The sequence below is a fragment of the Maniola jurtina genome, chromosome 12 (assembly GCF_905333055.1).
Source record: "Maniola jurtina chromosome 12, ilManJurt1.1, whole genome shotgun sequence".
Taxonomy (NCBI): Eukaryota; Metazoa; Arthropoda; class Insecta; order Lepidoptera; family Nymphalidae; genus Maniola; species Maniola jurtina.
In genome coordinates this window covers 1,294,779-1,312,659 of record NC_060040.1, presented here as the reverse complement: position 1 = coordinate 1,312,659, position 17,881 = coordinate 1,294,779, and the positions used below count along the sequence as shown (strand labels likewise).

At 38.6% G+C, this 17,881-nt stretch overlaps 4 protein-coding genes across 8 annotated transcripts in view; 1 reads left to right on the top strand and 3 right to left on the bottom strand.

Annotated features, from left to right (window-relative positions):
- LOC123870599 overlaps positions 1–17,881 on the top strand; it is a 191,345-nt gene that overhangs the window by 77,067 nt on the left and 96,397 nt on the right. The window lies entirely within an intron of this gene.
- On the bottom strand, positions 1,126–5,852 carry LOC123870602. Its single transcript, XM_045913969.1, has 5 exons — positions 5,696–5,852; positions 5,052–5,271; positions 4,071–4,264; positions 2,082–2,291; positions 1,126–1,310 (listed from the first exon to the last, which is right to left on the bottom strand). The coding sequence occupies exons 1-5, from the start codon at positions 5,739–5,741 to the stop codon at positions 1,267–1,269; spliced, it is 714 nt and encodes a 237-aa protein (XP_045769925.1). The 5' UTR covers positions 5,742–5,852; the 3' UTR covers positions 1,126–1,266.
- Positions 3,842–14,759, bottom strand: LOC123870603. Its single transcript, XM_045913970.1, has 2 exons — positions 13,966–14,759; positions 3,842–3,851 (listed from the first exon to the last, which is right to left on the bottom strand). Exon 1 carries the CDS (start codon positions 14,631–14,633, stop codon positions 14,019–14,021), a length of 615 nt encoding a protein of 204 aa, XP_045769926.1. The 5' UTR covers positions 14,634–14,759; the 3' UTR covers positions 3,842–3,851; positions 13,966–14,018.
- Positions 8,488–11,349, bottom strand: LOC123870601. Of its 2 annotated transcripts, XM_045913968.1 has the most exons (5): positions 11,334–11,349; positions 11,063–11,254; positions 10,247–10,502; positions 9,297–9,545; positions 8,488–8,837 (listed from the first exon to the last, which is right to left on the bottom strand). In XM_045913968.1, exons 2-5 carry the CDS (start codon positions 11,169–11,171, stop codon positions 8,546–8,548), a joined length of 906 nt encoding a protein of 301 aa, XP_045769924.1. In that variant the 5' UTR covers positions 11,172–11,254; positions 11,334–11,349; the 3' UTR covers positions 8,488–8,545. The 2 variants fall into 2 exon arrangements, with proteins under 2 accessions (XP_045769924.1, XP_045769923.1); XM_045913967.1 differs by having other exon boundaries at positions 11,063–11,343.

The following is a 17,881-nucleotide window of genomic DNA, read 5'->3' as shown; positions in this document are numbered from 1 at the left end:
GCCGCTGAGTTCTTCACATAATGTTCTCAAAGATCTGTGAAAGCTTATTCGCACTTGGCCAGCGTGGTGTACTTGCTATAGTTTAAAAGGTTTTCGTTCTGTAGTAGGTCAGTGCTGGCTTGAGATGGAAATCAAATTATTATGGTTGGCTTACTGGACTTATAGACCTAAGAGATCAAGTAGGCAAAAAATTATCCAGAACGAGTAGGTATATTTTTCAACCATATTGTCTGTGAATATAAAAAAGCTATTCTTCCCTTGAATCCGGTCCATTATAATAAAAAGGACAATCTTTTATGTAAAATGCACGCGGTATTTAAAATACTACAGTGGAGAATATAATAGTATCGTTTTCACAAAGCTGTTCATTATTCCAGTTTAATATAATGAGATGCAGTCTCCATAGCTAAAAGCTAGAGATGAACTGCCTTGAAAATAGTCCAACTTTACTTAACATTATAAATAATAAATATAAATATACTAGGTAGTCATTTTAAACAATGTTCTCAAAAGTGTGTAAACTGTGAAGTCTGCCACTTTAAAAAATAATAAAAAATAGCAGAAAACGAGCAGGTGGGTCACGTGACGTTAAGTGATTACCGCCCACCCATGAATATTAGAGAACCCCAATATATATCGGTTCATCGAACTAAGTACCCATGTGCCCCGTCCATTGACGTTTCAGCCTTGCAACTCGTTCAGCAAAATAATTATAGGTAGGTAGGTATAATTAATGCGTTCGACCTAACAAAGGGACCATGCTGTGACGTCTTAAAATAATATAAACATACTAATTATGAATGCGAAAGTGTGTCTGTCTGTTAGCTTTTCACGGCCCAACAGTTTAACCGATTTTGATGAAATTTGGTACAGACGAACTAGGCTACATTTTATCCTGGAAAATAAAAGAGTTCCAACGGGATTCTTAAAGACCCATCCGTTTAACCGATTTAAATGAAAGTGACAAAGGCAACTTTTTATCCCGGAACAGCAAAGAGTTTCCGAAGGATTAAAAAAAAATCTAAATCCACGCGGACGAAGTGTCGGGTATCATCTAGTACTTCCATAAATATTTGATTTTCCATCAAAAGGATCTTTAAAAAATGTAAATCCATGCGGATGAAGTTGCAGAATAAAGCGATTTTTTATTATTTAGTACAATATTATACTTTCGCAAAGATTATCCCTTGATAGCAGCCAGCGTCTTTCATGCCCGAGTCTTTGTTGATTCGCAAACAAAAGCAATAGGAGATTGATTGCGGATTGTCACGCGTTTGATCTCAGCCGAGATTTCTCCTTCTGAAGCCGATCTGGAAGGTTCCAATATCAAAACATTAAAATGTAAATTATTACGAGTGTCTCCGAGTCTCGAGACTTGAGTATATTTTATGTTGTCCTTTGAATATTCAATGGAATGTAAATTTATTATTTAAAGAATTTGTATAGATCTAAATGTATAAAAAGTTAAGCTAGCTGACTGACTGACTAACTGACTGACTGATCTAGCGCACAGGGTGCCTAGTGGGAGATTTTTAACCTATTCGATCGCGTAAAAGTTAACTGCGTTTTGTATGGAATTGAAACAGCGCCATCTTCTTGTCACTAGATGGCGTTTTGTATGGAATTGAAACAGCGCCATCTTCTTGTCACTAGATGGCGCTGTTTCAATTCCATACAAAACGCAGTTAACTTTTACGGGATCGAATAGGTTAAAAATCTCCCACTAGGCACACTGAACAAGCTACTGGCCGGAGCAGGCTGTTTGGCATGCAGATAGCAATTATTATGATGTAGATCCATCCAGTAGTTTGAACTGTGTGTTGAGTCAGCTTTTCCATTTTAAAATTTAGATTAGTTTGGAGTATGGATTACTTGATGCCCATAATTTCGTACCCAGGTTTTAGGGTTTGTAAAAAGTCGTGAGAACTCTGTCATGCAGTGTACGTCTATCGGTTGATATTAGTCAATGATGATGAAGACTGTGGAGTGCGGAAGTCCCCACAAGAGACTTAATATGTTCAGCAATAAGATGACAGTGGATGGTAGGTATAGGTAAATAAAAAAAAAGGTCTAAAACTTACGAAACGCTGCGAGGCCTTCATAATAATTGTCCTTGATAAACCAAAAGTTGATAATCCACTGCACGACTCCTCTGCAGCTGATGTAGGCAAATAACAATGAGATCCAGGTGGTGTCTTCGTCGCAGACGTACTGTTCTGGCCAGGGGAATGATCTGTGGATCCATCTGATACTCTTAGGAAAGCTTGCGTTCAGGAACTTGAGAATTGAAACTGGAAGATGGGAAAATTAACCAAATCAACGGAAATATTTTTTGTAAATTGCACCCCTAAGGGGTAACCTCCTTAGGGAATTTCAAGCTGAAAGTTTGTATGAAAGTCCGTCAAGAAAATTGGTATTTTGGTGTGCTGGTATTTTGGAAACTTCGCCCCTTCATCGATTTTCAAAAATTTCACTCGAGCGAGTTCTGGCAGGTCAGCTAGTCAATTTATCTTAGCAAAAGGAATTTAAAATTTTGGTGATGTTCATCAATCAACCAATCAGCCGTTATGCGTCCACAGCTGGACATAGGCCTTCCCAAGAGTGGTTATTCCCACATTGATCCAACATCAATGTGGGAATAACCATTGATAACCATTGCGAAATAAGCTTGATGGCTATCCATTAGTGTTGAACACTGAGTTTGCGAATCACTCCGCCAAGCAAGAAGGACAACCTCAGGACCTCAACGCTCTCCCAGCGTGGAGTGTAGTGGTAACTAGTGGCGGCCGAAGCCTCCCACCAGTCTCATAGACCAGAAACAATTTAAAATTCCTGAATTCCCATAATGTCCCTACCTAAAATCGAATCTAGGACGTCCCAATTGTAAGACCACAGCGCTCACTAACCATTGCACCAGGGAGGTCGTCAAAATTATTACGGATGGCTTGATAGTCGATTAAATCATTAACTTATTACTGATATCCCTGGGCCTCTCTCCCGGGGTCCCGGAGGCCGGAAGGGACCATATTAAATCGAATTCCGGGAATTATTAAGTGCCCCAATCATTGGAAGTCTTTAACAGAGTTACGAGTATATTATGTAAATGGGCTATATTAAAATTAGGTGCCCAACAGAATTAAAAAACCGGTCAAGTGCGAGTCGGGCCTCGCTCTCTAAGGGTTCTGTTTTCACCCTCTGAGTATGGAACTCTAAAAAGGTAACCATATTATAGGTCTGTTTTTGATCGTAATTTTACTCTATTGCTAGACTTAGATCTTTTCGAAAACTTGCCTTTTTTGAGTTTCGTATCTCCAGAAAAAAAGGAACTCGCGTAGAAATACTCTTGTCTGCCTATCTATAAATCTAACCCAAACCTAACCCAAACCTAACCCAAACCTAACACAAACCTAACCCAAACCTAACCCAAACCTAACCCAGACCTAACCTAACCCAAACCTTCCCCAAACCTAAACCTTTAATAGGATCCGTGAAATGGATCATGACTGGTAAGAACGATTAGTCTTCAATGTTTGAAGACGAATATTCAAGCATTGAGTAATGTTGGTCAAGAAGATATCTCAAAGCCTCCCAAAAGCTATCCAGCCCTGATTTTTCTCGAAATGGGCCCTACCTAGCTGGATTGATATACTTACCACAGCAAACACATTAACACAGTTTTGTTCAACACAAAAGCTTTTGTAGAGCTATTACAACATTGTGTAAAAATAATCCCGACAATGCGAAGTAGAGCAAAACAAGCTCGGATTAGGACCGTCCTGAGCTCTTGTTATAAGGATAACCTTTTCCTCTGTCCATCTCTTGAAAATAATAATTGGGAACGAAATACTACCCTCATTTGGACTTACAACTAAGTAATGCTCTTATTTGTATTCTCATGAAACAAAGCCTGGGGACCTAGTTCCAACACCCGAGAGGCTTCATGAAAAAATTATCGAATTTATAGACTAGCGCTTGGATGTAGTGAGTCCTGCTGGCAAGTGATGATCCAGCCTAAGATAGAGACCTATGGTGACCGCCACAATTAGTTTATTTATAGATCTTTTACTTACTCTGTGTATCGGTGTGTGCAACATTTTGTAGGAAAAGCCCAGCGTAGACCAGATCCACGATGAGTAATGCAAGGCCAGTGATAGTGAAGGGAACTACAACGGCGTAAAATCCGCAGTGCCTCTGGCCGTGCGTCATGTTAGCGATGGCTAGACCAAACCATACGACATGGAGACATAGCCATAGACGGATCTTGCTGAAAAACATCTTACCATTACGGACCGAGCGGAGATCAACAGCTGATGTGAATACTGTTACTTCAAGAGTGACTAGGTATGTTTTACCAGCAGGTCTAATTGCAGCCAAGCGCTAGTCTATTAAAAAATGGCCTTTTTGACGACCTTCTGGCGCAGAGGTCTTATAATGTCGTATTGGTATTTGGACTAGCATTGGGCTTTGATCACAGTTAGTTATCACCCTATTAATAGAACAATGCTCTATTGTCGAAGATTTCACCAAGCAATTTCGGTACGATATCTTACGTAGAAATCGACATGAGATATTAGTCATCATCATCATGATTGACCAATCGCCGACCCATTACTGAGTACGGGTTTCCTCTCAGAATAAGAAGGATTAAGACCATAGGCCACCACGCAGGGCTAGTGCGGTTCGGCATACCTACCTCATGCACTTTTGAGAACATTATGGAGATCTCTCAGGCATACCTACAGAATTTCTCACGATGTTTTCCTTCATCTGACTTCGGTCGGTTGAAATTGTTGAAAATCATCCTTGCTTAGTGAAGGTCTAGGTAACTATAATCATGCAAAATCTCAAGTATTTAGATCTAGCACTCTATAAAAAGATATATCTCAGTCGATATATCTTTTTATATTATGTAGGTACAGATTTATGATGATATCAATCAATCAATAAATCAGCCTGTTTGCGTCCACTGCTGGACATAGGCCTTCCTAAGAGCGCGCCGTCACACCCGATCCTCCACCTTCCTCATCCACCATGATAATATAATATGTTACCTCCTAAAATTGGAAGCGACTTTGTTTGTCACAGGCCACATGATAGTGGAGTAGTATTCACGGTTGTACTTCACAGTGATGTTGTAGAAAGGGATCCTCCCGCAGGCCTCAGGGTCGTAGAGGTACAGGAGTTTGATCAGCGTCACCTCATGGAGCTCAGAGCTGGAGGGAACGAAGTGGCAGTCGAGGGTGTACCAGCTGATGACCAGGCAAATTATAGCTAAAAGATAAAATTAATTTTACTAACCGACTCCAAAACCTTTTTTGTCTGTGTTTTTTTGGAGTCGGTGCCAATGAAGTGCCAATCTGGAGTCACAAACAATATAAAGCGTAGAAAGTTCGTGCGGCTATTTGGCACCGACTCCAAAAAATATTAGTATAGAACTATTCTAACTCTTGTATTATGTACATAATATATTCGGTAATAAATTAAATTATTTTTTACGTTTTAGTGTTATTGAAGTCAGTTTTTTTTTGAAAATTCTATATAAAAGAACCTTTGAAAATCCAAATCCACGCGAACCATCGAAATTGGAGAAATAACAGATTAATAAAGTACCTACCTACTATAAATTTGAAAATGGATCCATAGTTTAGAAATATTTAGACTAAATAATTAATTAAATTTTGCCGAATCTTCTTACTTTGATAAAGTATAACAAAAGTACTCCAGACCCTGAGGGAACTCATTGACAATTCACATTTCAATCCAATCAAAAGTCAATTTCAGAAATCTTAACCTCGTTACCGGGGAATCCTGGGGAATCAGTAACAAACAGTTTCCAGTTGGTTGCGAACGTCGAGCTACAAGCCTGAGAGACGACATGGCTCTTATTCGATCCAAATAAAGTTTTTTAAATTGTTTTGATCCGTGTTTCGCTTTCACAGAATCCAAAAGAGCTTTGAAGATTTTGGCCTACCTAGTTAGTAGTCCGGCATTTGTCTTTTTTCCCAAAATAGCGGCCACACATAAAGCCTGTATTAATCGATTTCTGGCATCATTTGCCTCATCTGCCGGGCGATTCAGAACACTCGATTCGGTAAGTTACTGTTCGACAAGACGTACTTTCCATTGAAAAATACATCTTATCGAACGAAAACTTACCGAATCGAGTGTTCTGAATCGCCCAGCAGGACGGCTAAATTTTGGTAGGACTCAACAGATCCTCATTTCTAGTGCCAAGATAAAGTTATATACAAAGTTTTATTGATGTACAAAGCCGCAAAACGCATATATTTATTTATTTACGGTCATATTTTACCTGTACTAAATTTATAGCCCTAATTTTAAGGCTAGTGTATTTAAGTTTCACTTGAATGATACCTTCATAATATCTTTTTGACCCAATGATCTAGTACTTTTGCAGCCAAAGGGACAATAATAACACTTCCTTGCCAAAATCTACCGCGTTGGTCTTTGTTTACGAGCAATTCAGTTAGAAACTGTCCCGGCCTGTGTTTCGATTACGTAGAGTCCAAAATTAATGGTTGTCCGCCCGGCAACGGGCAAAGCTGTAATGAAAAATTTAACGGCAGGCTTTTTCAAATTGAATTCTTTTATGACGTTTTTAGGAGCACTTAGTCAGATTGCGAAAACCTTACTTAAACCTTTCAAGTGCATGATAATAACACAGCTATGTAGAAGTTGTTTCTTAAAAAAGCCGGCCAAGTGCTAGTCGGACTCGCACACGAAGGGTTCCGTACCGTGAACCATCGTACAAGAAATAACATTTTATTTTAATTTTCATGGCCATTTTGAAATTTTTACTATATATTTTTATTAGTAAAAAATAGCGAGCAAAAGAACAGGCGGGTCACCTGGTGTTAAGTGATAACCGCCGTCTATGAACATTTTGCAGCACCAGAGGCGCCGCGCCCGAGTTGCCGGCCTTTCGGGAATTTGTTGGTCCGCCCCTTGAATAACCCCATGTTGAGAATTCGGTGTAATAGCGCCAATAGAAATACAACTTCTATGATTTCAACTCTCTACCAATTACAGTTCACGAGATACAGCCCTCTGACAGACAGACGGACGGATGGAGGACAGACGGAGAGACGGACGAATGGACATCGGAGGCTTACATTTAGCGTCCCGTTGGCACCTTTGGGTATGCAACCCTAACACTTGACCGATTTTTTTTGTGCAATGCGCAGTCATACGCCTAGTGTTCAAATTGGACTATGTAGGGTCAGCAATAGCTAGATTTGCACCCGTCCATAGTCGCTTCCACTGGCGGGTGCAAACCTAGTTTTGTTGCTGTTTGTACTTGACTTGCAGGCACTAATAATAATAGTGTATTTCGAATTTTTGAATCAGAACGGATTAGTTCACGTTGTGGAGATTTGTACTTACTATTACAAAAACAACAGTTTATATTCTCTACGGAACATTTTAACAACTTTTCACCCAAACCCGCTTTTTTCGATTTGCATTACGATAGATATCTATAATTAATTGCTTGCCATCAGTCTTCGCCGTCGCCGCGGATTTTGAAGAGTAATAAATTAAAATATTCTTGCAAAGTTATATTAAATTCCATTTACACTTAGTGGAAGAGTAAAATCAAACTTAGGGATTTAGCTTAAAATAATAAGTTGAGAGCGTTCGGAGTATTCTTCTACTAGATGATGCCCGCGACTTCGCCCGCGTGGATTATGTTTAAAAAATCCCATGAAAAGCACGAGAACCATAGATTATTAAAATATCAGTTTGTCTATTTTATATCGCAGTTAAAATTTATACAGTCAGCTTTCAGGCTTAAGTACATAGGTAATATTTTTTTTTTTTTTTTAAATTATATAGACTAGCGCTTGGCTGCAATCAGACCTGCTAGCAAGTGATGATGCAGCCTAAGATGGAGCGCGCTTGCCTAGAAGTTGCCTATTCACTCTTGACTTGAAGATACCCATATTATAGGTGGAAGGGAAAACTGACGCCGGAAGGGCGTTCCATATCCTAGCGGTAATTCCATAATATTATGTAAGGAGCTACAAAACATTCTACATATTCCTGAAAAATATTTTTGTCTCGTGGGAAAACATCAAAACAGAAAAAATCGACCAAAATATGAGAGTCGGACTCGCACATGAAATTTTAAATTTTCATGGTGGCCATTTTTAGGGTTCCGTTATCTGATATGTGCCAACGGCATCCTATTATTAAGCCTCCACTGTCCGTCCGCCCATCCGTCCATCTGCCTGTCAGCGGGCAGTATCTCGTGAACCGTAATACAACAATGTTCCAGCTCTCTACCTATTACGGTTCACGAGCCACATTCGATTGACAGACAGACGGACGGACGGACAAACAGACAGATGGACGGACAGCGGAGGCCTAGTAATATCGTCCCTTTGGCACCCTTTGGGCATGGAACCTTAAAAAACATAAATTCCACGTGGATAAATTCACTGGCTTAGACATATTATTATACATAGAGAAAATCCGACACCATGTTATATAAGCTTAGATTATTTTATTTCAAAAACTCTTACATCTAAAAGAAAAGGAAGTTCGAAGGTCTATGAGCTTTCCTAACAGCTGGCACATATTCCCCAGACCTAAAATATAGTACCCCTTCATCCCGCTCCCCTGGCTGTCCATATCCCGGTTCAGGGATGGGTAGATTCTCTCTCATAGAAACCTTCTGCTTGACTTCCCTCTTCTTGAGCCTTCGTATGATGACCTGGAGAACTCTGCAGCAGTAGATGTTGAGGCCGAGGATGATGATGCCTCTCATCCAGCACGCTGAGGCAACCATGGGCAACCAGCCGCCGAAATCGAGGTACCTGAAAAGTTTTTCAATCTATACTAATATTTTAAAGAGGTAAAGTTTGTATGTTTGTTTCTATGAAGTAATCTCTGGAACTACTGAACCGATTGAAAAAAATCTTTCACCAGTAGAAAGCTACATAATTCTTGAGTGTTATAGGCTATACCTATTTTGTTTTCAAAAAATTAGAGATCCTTACGAAAATTGTAATAAGCTACCCATACGAAGCCGGGGCGAGTCGCTAGTCTACTGTAAGTTGCCTTTGCGCGGTTTTGGCAAAGCCGTGTCGCTTAGCGATTTAGCGTTCCGGTACGATGCCGTGTAGAAACCAAAAGGGTATAGGTTTAATAAAACCTGCCATACCCACCTTAGACTGCATCATCACTTACCACCAGATAAGATTGCAGTCAAGGGCTAACTTGTATCTGAATAAAAAAGCTGGCTAAGCTAAAAGCTAGTGATTTTATAAACTTACCCTTTCAACTTTATTTCCATCCCCCATCCGCTGTGTCTAAGAATCATGCCTTTAGTCAAGCTCTGCTGGATATGGGCGATATAAACTATAGCCATAGAAAGGTCGAATAATACAACAAAGATGCTGAAGTATAACGCAGTTGCTAGCACGAATTTCAGTACTTTCAGCTTTGTGGATGATCTGAAGAGTCTGAGAACTACAGCGATCACCAGCCACAAGATGTGCACCATGACACTCAGGTTTATGTATCTGAAACCATGCATTATTTCTTTAAATCTAAATACCTTACGCGTACGAAAAATGATCAATGCGAAAGTAGTTCTGTTTGTCTGTTATTACCTTTTCACGCCTAAGCCGTTGAACCGATTTCGACCAAATTCGGTAAGGATAAAGACTAGTTTGTGTCTTGGACACGCAAACGTTTTATCCAATACTTTTGCCAAAAATAGGGTTAAATTCTTAACGTCGATTAGTACCTAATTATCACTTTACCGTTTTGACGAAAAAAATCTTGCTTGAGCAAAATTCATTCACCTGGCCGCTTTCGTGGTGAGGTGTAGTTAGAGGGAAAGGGTGACACGCACAAATTTCCGTCATCTATGGAAACAATCCTATTTTAGGTTCCACTCGCCAACGAGTTAGCGATTCGATGAAGGGGGCTCTTAAGATATGGAACTCAATAAAAAGGATTTTTCGGTAAAGGAAGGTTTTAGTGTAATTTTAGAATACCTGCTAAAATAATCATCACCATCAAGTGAGACACGTCCACTGCTGGACATAGATTTCTTGGAGGGACTTCCACAGTCCACGCGCCGCTGCCATAGCTTTCCACCTAATTTCGTTTAAGTGCGGAAACCAGCCCAACGAGCAGAGAGAGAAAAGAAAGGCAGAGGTCTTTCAACCCATTCAGGGGTCACCATTCTAGCACCTTGGGGCGTCCATCAACTTACTTTCTAGTTTTAGCAGCCAACCTCGTGGATACCGTCATAACAGGCGGCCGCCACTGTATGGGATATAACGCCAGTCCCTTCGTATCATTGTGGAGCTGCAACGTCTTCATCGACGTGAACGACCGCAGGTTGTACCCGCAGGCATGCGGGTCGTATAGATACATGATCCGGGCTAACTTGTCGTAGTCATGCTTGTAGCTTTCTGGGGTCCATACGCAAAAACTTATTGTAGCCGCGCCGATAAACACAAAAATACCTGTTGATATAGTAATATCTTTTAATTATAACAATAATGTGTTATTTGCAACTAGCTGATGCCCGCGACTTCGTACAGATTGATTAGGTTTTAAAGAAATGGGACAAAATGTAGTCCAATGCTGGGATGTAAGCTATCTGCATCCATTTGGACCTATGGAGGGAGACGTGGACTTCGTATGTTTAGTACCTATCTACAGAAATAGTTGGTAGATCCTTAAGATACTTGGTATATTATTTTTGGGTTGGGGGTTAAGACGGACAATATTGGGAATTAAAAAAAAAAATGGGTTACTTTTATCTCGGAAAACCTCTAACTTTATGGAGTTAAGTGTGTTTTAAGCAATTAAATATCACTTGCTTTAAAGGTGAAGGAAAACATCTTGTAGAAATCTACATTTCTGAGACTGCAACCAACCCATACGCACTGGGCTAGCGTAGCAGACTAAGGCCTAAGCACTTTTCATTTAGAGAGGAAATCTGTGGCTCCGTGGTGTGCCAGCGATGGGTTGATCAAGATGATGATGTATATCAATAGGGAAAGTTCAAATTGTTACTTACACTGTAAGATAATCAAGTTAGAGATCCACACACAGGCTCGCTTGCCGCTCGGCAGAAGTAAAACTTGTCCCAATTCAGATTGTGACCTTGTATCCCTCCTCTTAAACATGCCACTCAAACTTAAGGATACATTGAACTCAATTAGGTAATTCTAAATGAGCTTTCTTCTGAATAACTTGATGTTTTAGATAGCTTAAGTTAAATACCTACTAGTTACTTGGTAGTATAAATTTATTATTTTAATTAAATTTATAATACCAATTATAAACACCTCTCTGACGTTTGCTTTGTAACAATACCATAGATAATACACTTAATACCACTGATATATTTAATATAGTAAGTACTCTAGATCTGCGATTGACGACGTGTTTTTGAAAAAACTTGTTGCTTTTCACATTCATTGTGTTCATGTTTCATCACATTGAAACATTCAACTCTGTCCTTGAATGTTAATGATAAGACATGTTTAAATAGTGCTAATAAGAAGACCATTTGATACATAGAGTAAAGTAATCTTGATTTGATACAGACTATCCATTTTTATTTCTGGTATTATAGTCCGTACAAAATGACTTCTCACGCGCCATTTTAATTCTATGGGTCAACTGTCATGTCAAGAGTACGTTTCTACTTTAAAAGAAGGACTAAAATCGTACTTTTGACATAATATTTGACACATAAAGTTAAAATGGCGCGTGACAAGTCATTTTTTACGCATTAATATTTGTGTGTGTGAGTCGGCATAAAAATCTGTCATTTTGTATACCTTATCTCTTCCAGCGTACCGACATATTTGTTTATTTCCTTTTAGTGGTTTTTAGTTATGTCATAATTAAAAAAAAATTCTTCTACGAGTTATGGGTCTTAACCTTTTTTTTGCCTGACATAAATAGATATACAAAAAGTTTTAATTGTAAACTTTTACGAATTCTACAGGGTAAATTAATTAAAAGCGATTCCTGACTTTTTATAAATTGGGCGCCCGAAAGTTTCCTTTTACCGTAAACGTCTGAAAATTGGTTAATTGGAAGGTACAATCATTTCGTTTCCTGTTTATTTTGAAATGGACAGAAAAAATGGAAGTTAATTATTGTAGACTATTATTAAAATATGCAAAACGTGTCTGTTTCTCTATCTGTTTGTTACCTTTTTGCGGTTTTGACGGATTTTGACGAAAGTTGGTAAGCTGGTAACTTGGTAAGCACGCTGGTAAGTGAGCTGGTGGTAAGTTGAAAGATAGCTTGCATCCCGGTGAAGGACATAGGTCATTTTTTATCCCGAAAAATCAAAGACTTCCCACGGAATTTATACAGATGCAAGCGGGTAACTCGGATGAAGTAGCGGTTAGCGCGCTTCCATCTTAGACTGCATCATCACATCCCCAGCTGAAATAGCAGACAAGACCTAATTGGCCAAATAATAACAATAAAAACTTAATTAGAAAGTAATTCACAAGACTAATTAACTAACTGGCACTTTTATAGTCTCTGGCTAGACGCTACCCTAAGAAATTTACGACCTTAATTTCAGAAACTCCGATTTTGTACTTTGTTAGAAATCTACAGAGGCCAAATAAAACAATTCTAGTTAGTAAAAGTTTAGCAGATTTCAAACGGAAATTGAAACAAATCGACTTTCAAAAAAAGGATATGAAAAGTACAATCTTTTTTTTTTACCGGTAATGATCATAATTTTCCGAAAAAAAATCAGTTTACTGCTTTGCCAGCTTTAAAAAACAAAAAATGGAATGAAAACGATCGACTTAAAGGAAAGAAAAACGTTTATTTTTTAATTTAAAGGCAACAAACCCAGAACAATTCGTTGCTTTTTTAGGGTTCCGTATCTCAGCAGAAAAAAAGGAATCCTTATTAGATCACTAATTCATTGTTTTTTTGACGTGTCTACCAAGACCGTCAAGGGAATGGTGGTCAAACCTAAAAGTTCCTGTTGACCTAGTATCATGAAAGACAGCTGTAGCAATGTCTTATAGCACGAGTAAAGGGGAAAAGCCGAAACCCCGTGAATTTGTTTTTACAACACCATAAATATTAAAACGTGTTATTTCTTGTACGGAACCCTTCGTGTGCGAGTTCGACTCGTACTTAACCAGTTTTTTTCATTACCGAGATTGAAAGAATACAAATTACATCCAAACACAATAATTTTTCAGTTTATATTCAAAGCTTTGTCTTGTAAATGATATTTTTGTACGTTTTGTGCATTTATAATACTATCCACGCAATATTTCATAATATTTTTCACTTAACGAAATTTTTTTCATGCGATTTACTTTGAATTGTAAGTGGAACAGGGCTGAATAGAATTAAACTGTAAGCAATTACTAAATCTAGAGTCTCATTGTTATGCTAAATGGTTACAAATATTAGTTTGAAACATTAGACCAAGAGACATTATGCCTACCAATGTCTTATTGCTAATTGAATTCAAAACTTTGTTATAAAGTAACTTTTTACCCGTCTACATGATAGTGAAGGAATATAATATTACAGGAATGTTTTTGTATAAGTTTTTTTTTTAAAACTTTATTGCGCATACAATCAAAGTCAGAAAATAAGTTTAGTCATTTATTGAGCGTAAATAATAAATAAATAATTTATTTAAATTAATTACAATTTTCTTTTAAATGCAATTCAAATACAAAAAAAAAATTCTAAAGAGCATAAGTACTCTACTAGGATTGAAATAAAATTTGTACCTACAGTCAAAAAAAAAGCTATGTAACTAGCTTATGTAGAAAAATAAAAGAAATAATGAAAAAATTACAATTCTTTTGAGTTGACAAAAACGGGTTGTTTACATCGAGAAGAAACAACAACAAAAAAAAAAAAAAACAATATTGACACCATTGATTTTGAAAGAGCCACCCCTCTAGGATTGACACAATCTTTTTCCAAACAGTATTTGAATTGCATTAAGCCTCTTATTACATCCACTATTTATATAGCTGGAAGTAAGCGGCCGACTGGTATTGTGGTACTGCGGTATACACGAATATCGGGGCCCTATCTTCGTTTCTGTATTGCAACCGAGCTGTGTACGCCATATTACGAATATCGTTTTCAGTCTGGAACTGTACCCTTTGAAGCTGGGACCCTGGCAGCAAAACGTAGTATGCACCTTCAGTATTCACCACCTCAGCGTCTTTCTTCGGTTCCAGTTCAAGATTCTCTTTTGTAGCTTCTGTTTTGGCTTCAATAGTAACCGTATCCCCCTTTTCAGTTGTGGTTACTTCTTCAGGCGTTCTGTATTCCGTTTGAGGAGTGTAGTACGTGTTGAAAGGTGCACCATAACTGTTATCAGGGATCCCATAGTTAGTTGCTGGTGGGTTGTTCTCCTGGCGCGATGGTACTCCGTAATTATTCGTAGGTGGGTTGTATTGCTGACGTGATGGCAAAACGAATTCTTTTGAAGGTCTGTAACCCGCTGGAGCGTAATGTGGTTCGGGTGCTAGTTCTACTTCTTGTCTTTGTGACTGGAACCTTTGCCTGAATTGTGGATGCTCGGCTGCGACAACAGCTGCCAATAGAAGTACACAAGCGAAGATCATTGTTGCTGCTTCGACTGCTTGGTGACGAATGATGCTGTGGTGAAGTCTACATGCGCTTTTATACTTATCCCGGAGTAAGGTAGATTTTTGCCAAGTTTCCGTCTTCTCCGGATGTGTCTCCGTTATCGATATTCTAGACAAGTTGTCCGCGACATTGGCCTCCTAAGCGAGGATGATCGGTTGCGTAATAGCACCCGATTAGGTGGGACCTGTCATTGTTCATGGCATCTACGTGCCGCGGTTCTTAATAAATTGGTGACTAACTTACGAAAATGCCTACCGAGCCTCCTTAATATTCATGGGTCGTTGGGAAATCTCTTTCTTTCGCCGTCACTAATTAGGTCTTTGTGCTGTTAAAAGTTAAAGTCGGCCAGTGTTTGGGAAAACGGTAAACACCCGTGATGGATCATTGTAATCTGTTTATAAAGTTATGTAACGTACCTACTTAGTATGTTGGATTTTGCCTTTACTGTAAATAAACTTGCCCAAATAAATCTATCTATCGACCTTTCTGGTGACCTTAGCTTCCAATTAAGTTATTAAAACATACACTTGGCTCCTTAATTTTTTGAAATTTGTTGAAAAAGGATTACCATTTCCATTGATTTCAGCAGTTTGTATATAATAGTTGTGAATTGTGAATTAAGAACTGAGTAGCTGTGTCAGTATAGAGAATATTCACTATCAAAATTAGGCTTGTTCTGTATTATTTTGATCATTTTGATTTTTGAAAGTTTCAGTGTTTTATTATAAGTTAACGTATTTACTTACTTACCTATAAAGTGTTTCTGTCTGTCTGCGAGCTTTTCCTAGCCCATCCATTAAACTGCTTTTTACAAAATTTTGTACAAAGACAGCCTGTCCCCTAGGGATGGTTTTAGGCTACTTTTGGTCCCAAAAGTTAAAGAATTCCCACGGGATTTTTGAAAACCTAAACGAACTCGTGGGTATCAGCTCGTCATACATAAAATGACCATTGAAATCCAGGGATGTACTTGGGAGGTGTTAAAAATCCGTTAAATATTTCACGCACGCCGCCCGCACGTGTCATGTTCACGGTGGCATCCAAAATGGCCGCTTGACATTTAATTACGCGGGAAATTTGTAGAAGTGACGCTTGCGGACAGATGATAAATAACTTTTTTACTTTGCAAAAGTAAAAGCAACGAAATTTTGATGAATAAACATGTTGTTTTTGTTGTTATTTTTATCTATTATTTCCAAGATAACTTCCACAAGCCTGAAAATGGTTTCGTCGGCATCGGTAGACAATAATATTATACAGTGTGTTTTTTTTAACTGGGACAGTATAAGGGCCATAGGGGATACAGGAAAACTGTCTAAGGAAACTTCAGCTCTTTTGTTTTTGTAAAACCAATTTTGCCATTGTCAACTTTTTGGTCAAGTGTGAGTTGTCCATAAAAATCAATGAAATTGACTCAATTTTTTTTAATACTAATCGACTCAGTTTCATGTACCTAAGGAATATTTCATTGTAGGTATGGGAAGAAAAAATCAGGACAGCAAAAGTTGGTCAAAAGTAAATGTTATTTCATACAATACGAGAAAGCAATGTACGATGTCGAACTACTTACTCGAGCACAAATCATGCAAAAAGTGTTCCAAATAGAATTTCATGTTGGTATAAGTATTACGTAACCTAGTGGTTGTTATTTCAGCTTCCTATTCGGGAGGTCCAGTTATTTATAGCATCATCATCAATCATGCTTAAAAAAGCAATGATGAGGACTAGGTCGGAGCGCGCTTGCCTAGAAGATGCCTACTCACTCTTGTTTTGAAGGCATTTAGGTTATAGGTACGTGGTTAGGGTATAAGGTGTATAGTGATTAGCAGGAAGGGACCTTTCCAATGTTTTGAAGCCTTCGCAACGCATGAATGTCACAGTTGTTCGTGATTGGCGTACCTAAAACTGCACTGTTAGAAGTAAACGAGGATAGCTGTAATGTATATGCTAAGGGCGCGTTTATTTAACACGAATTTTTTCACGCCTACACCAGGCTAACCACATTCTGGACGCGTTTTCGTGCGAACGTCACGCTCGGACGTACGAACGCGCACGAACAATCTCCATCTCCCAAATACCTACCATGAGATTACGCAGACTGAGTGGAAAGCTCATTTTTCACTATGGGACACTATACTAAGTATATATTATACTATAGTCCAGTCAAAATAGACATTCAAGGATGCAATAATTCACATATACCTACCTTAAAATTGGTACGAATGTTGGGAATACCAATATAAATGAACCGTGAAAAGTCTCTATCGATTCCGAATTTGCAAAAAATATATACCTACCTATTTAAGGCCAAAATTCATAAAAATTGATGTTTTGCTATTTCCAGCTAAACGCTACGGTCTATCTACTGTCCACGTTTTTCTTCTTTTTCAACCCGGGGTCTTTTCACGCACTTTAACGTAGCTGTCCATTGCCGGTGCATTTCTCCACTGGAATTTGAATGTTATGGCCTAGAAAATAGAGTTAATATTCGCTATCGAATGGAGAGCACGACGGTCGAATGGCAAATCATCGTACGAAAATATTCGCGTTGTCTAACCGCAGCCTTAGAATAAACGAGGATAGCTTTAATGTATGCTAAATGTATACATGTAATAAACTCCAAAAAGGTCACGTTGGTGGAATATTTTAATTACTCGGCCTTTGGGTTTAACTGTTTTGCATAGTTTTATACCTATCTGCTACACCTGAATTATCGGCCCCAAAATATTGGAATCTTTTTTAATCGTTTGAAAAGTTAGCCCTTGGACCTCTATCTAAGCAATTCAGTAAAGATGCAGCTTAAGATGGAAGCGATGTAACTAACTTGAAAGTATAAAAAATAAAAATAGATTATTTTGCCCTTGACTGCAATCTCACCTGGCAGTAAGTGATGATGTAATCTTAGATGGAAGCGGGCTTACCTGGAAGGGGCATATCAGTTTGTACCTATTAACTCATACCCCTTTTGGTTTCTAAACAGCATCGTGCCGGAACGCTAAATCGCTTGGCGGATCATCTTTACCGGTAGGGTGGTAGCTAACTGCAGCCAAAGCCTCCCACCAGACCAGACCAGACCAAATTTAGAAATTATAAAATTACAAACCTCTGCCGGGAATCGAACCCGGGACCTCCCACTATTAAGACCACAGCGCTTACCACTGCGTCAGGGAGACCGTCAGAACCTTCTATATCCATCTACCTGAATTTTTGTAGGCCATTGGTA

What these genes read in the sequence shown, in the direction of transcription:
- LOC123870601 (XM_045913968.1), bottom strand. Translation starts at nt 11,171, where the DNA reads ATGTTTAAGAGGAGGGATACAAGGTCACAATCTGAATTGGGACAAGTT. An exon ending in TAACTTGATTATCTTACAGT is followed by an intron (nt 10,503 to 11,062) that starts GTAAGTAACAAT and finishes CTATATCAACAG; the next exon opens with GTATTTTTGTGTTTATCGGC. An exon ending in TTGGCTGCTAAAACTAGAAA is followed by an intron (nt 9,546 to 10,246) that starts GTAAGTTGATGG and finishes GCATGGTTTCAG; the next exon opens with ATACATAAACCTGAGTGTCA.
- LOC123870603 (XM_045913970.1), bottom strand. Translation starts at nt 14,633, where the DNA reads ATGATCTTCGCTTGTGTACTTCTATTGGCAGCTGTTGTCGCAGCCGAG.
- LOC123870602 (XM_045913969.1), bottom strand. Translation starts at nt 5,741, where the DNA reads ATGAGTTCCCTCAGGGTCTGGAGTACTTTTGTTATACTTTATCAAA. An exon ending in TTTTGTTATACTTTATCAAA is followed by an intron (nt 5,272 to 5,695) that starts GTAAGAAGATTC and finishes TTTATCTTTTAG; the next exon opens with CTATAATTTGCCTGGTCATC. An exon ending in GTCGCTTCCAATTTTAGGAG is followed by an intron (nt 4,265 to 5,051) that starts GTAACATATTAT and finishes GATGTTTTTCAG; the next exon opens with CAAGATCCGTCTATGGCTAT.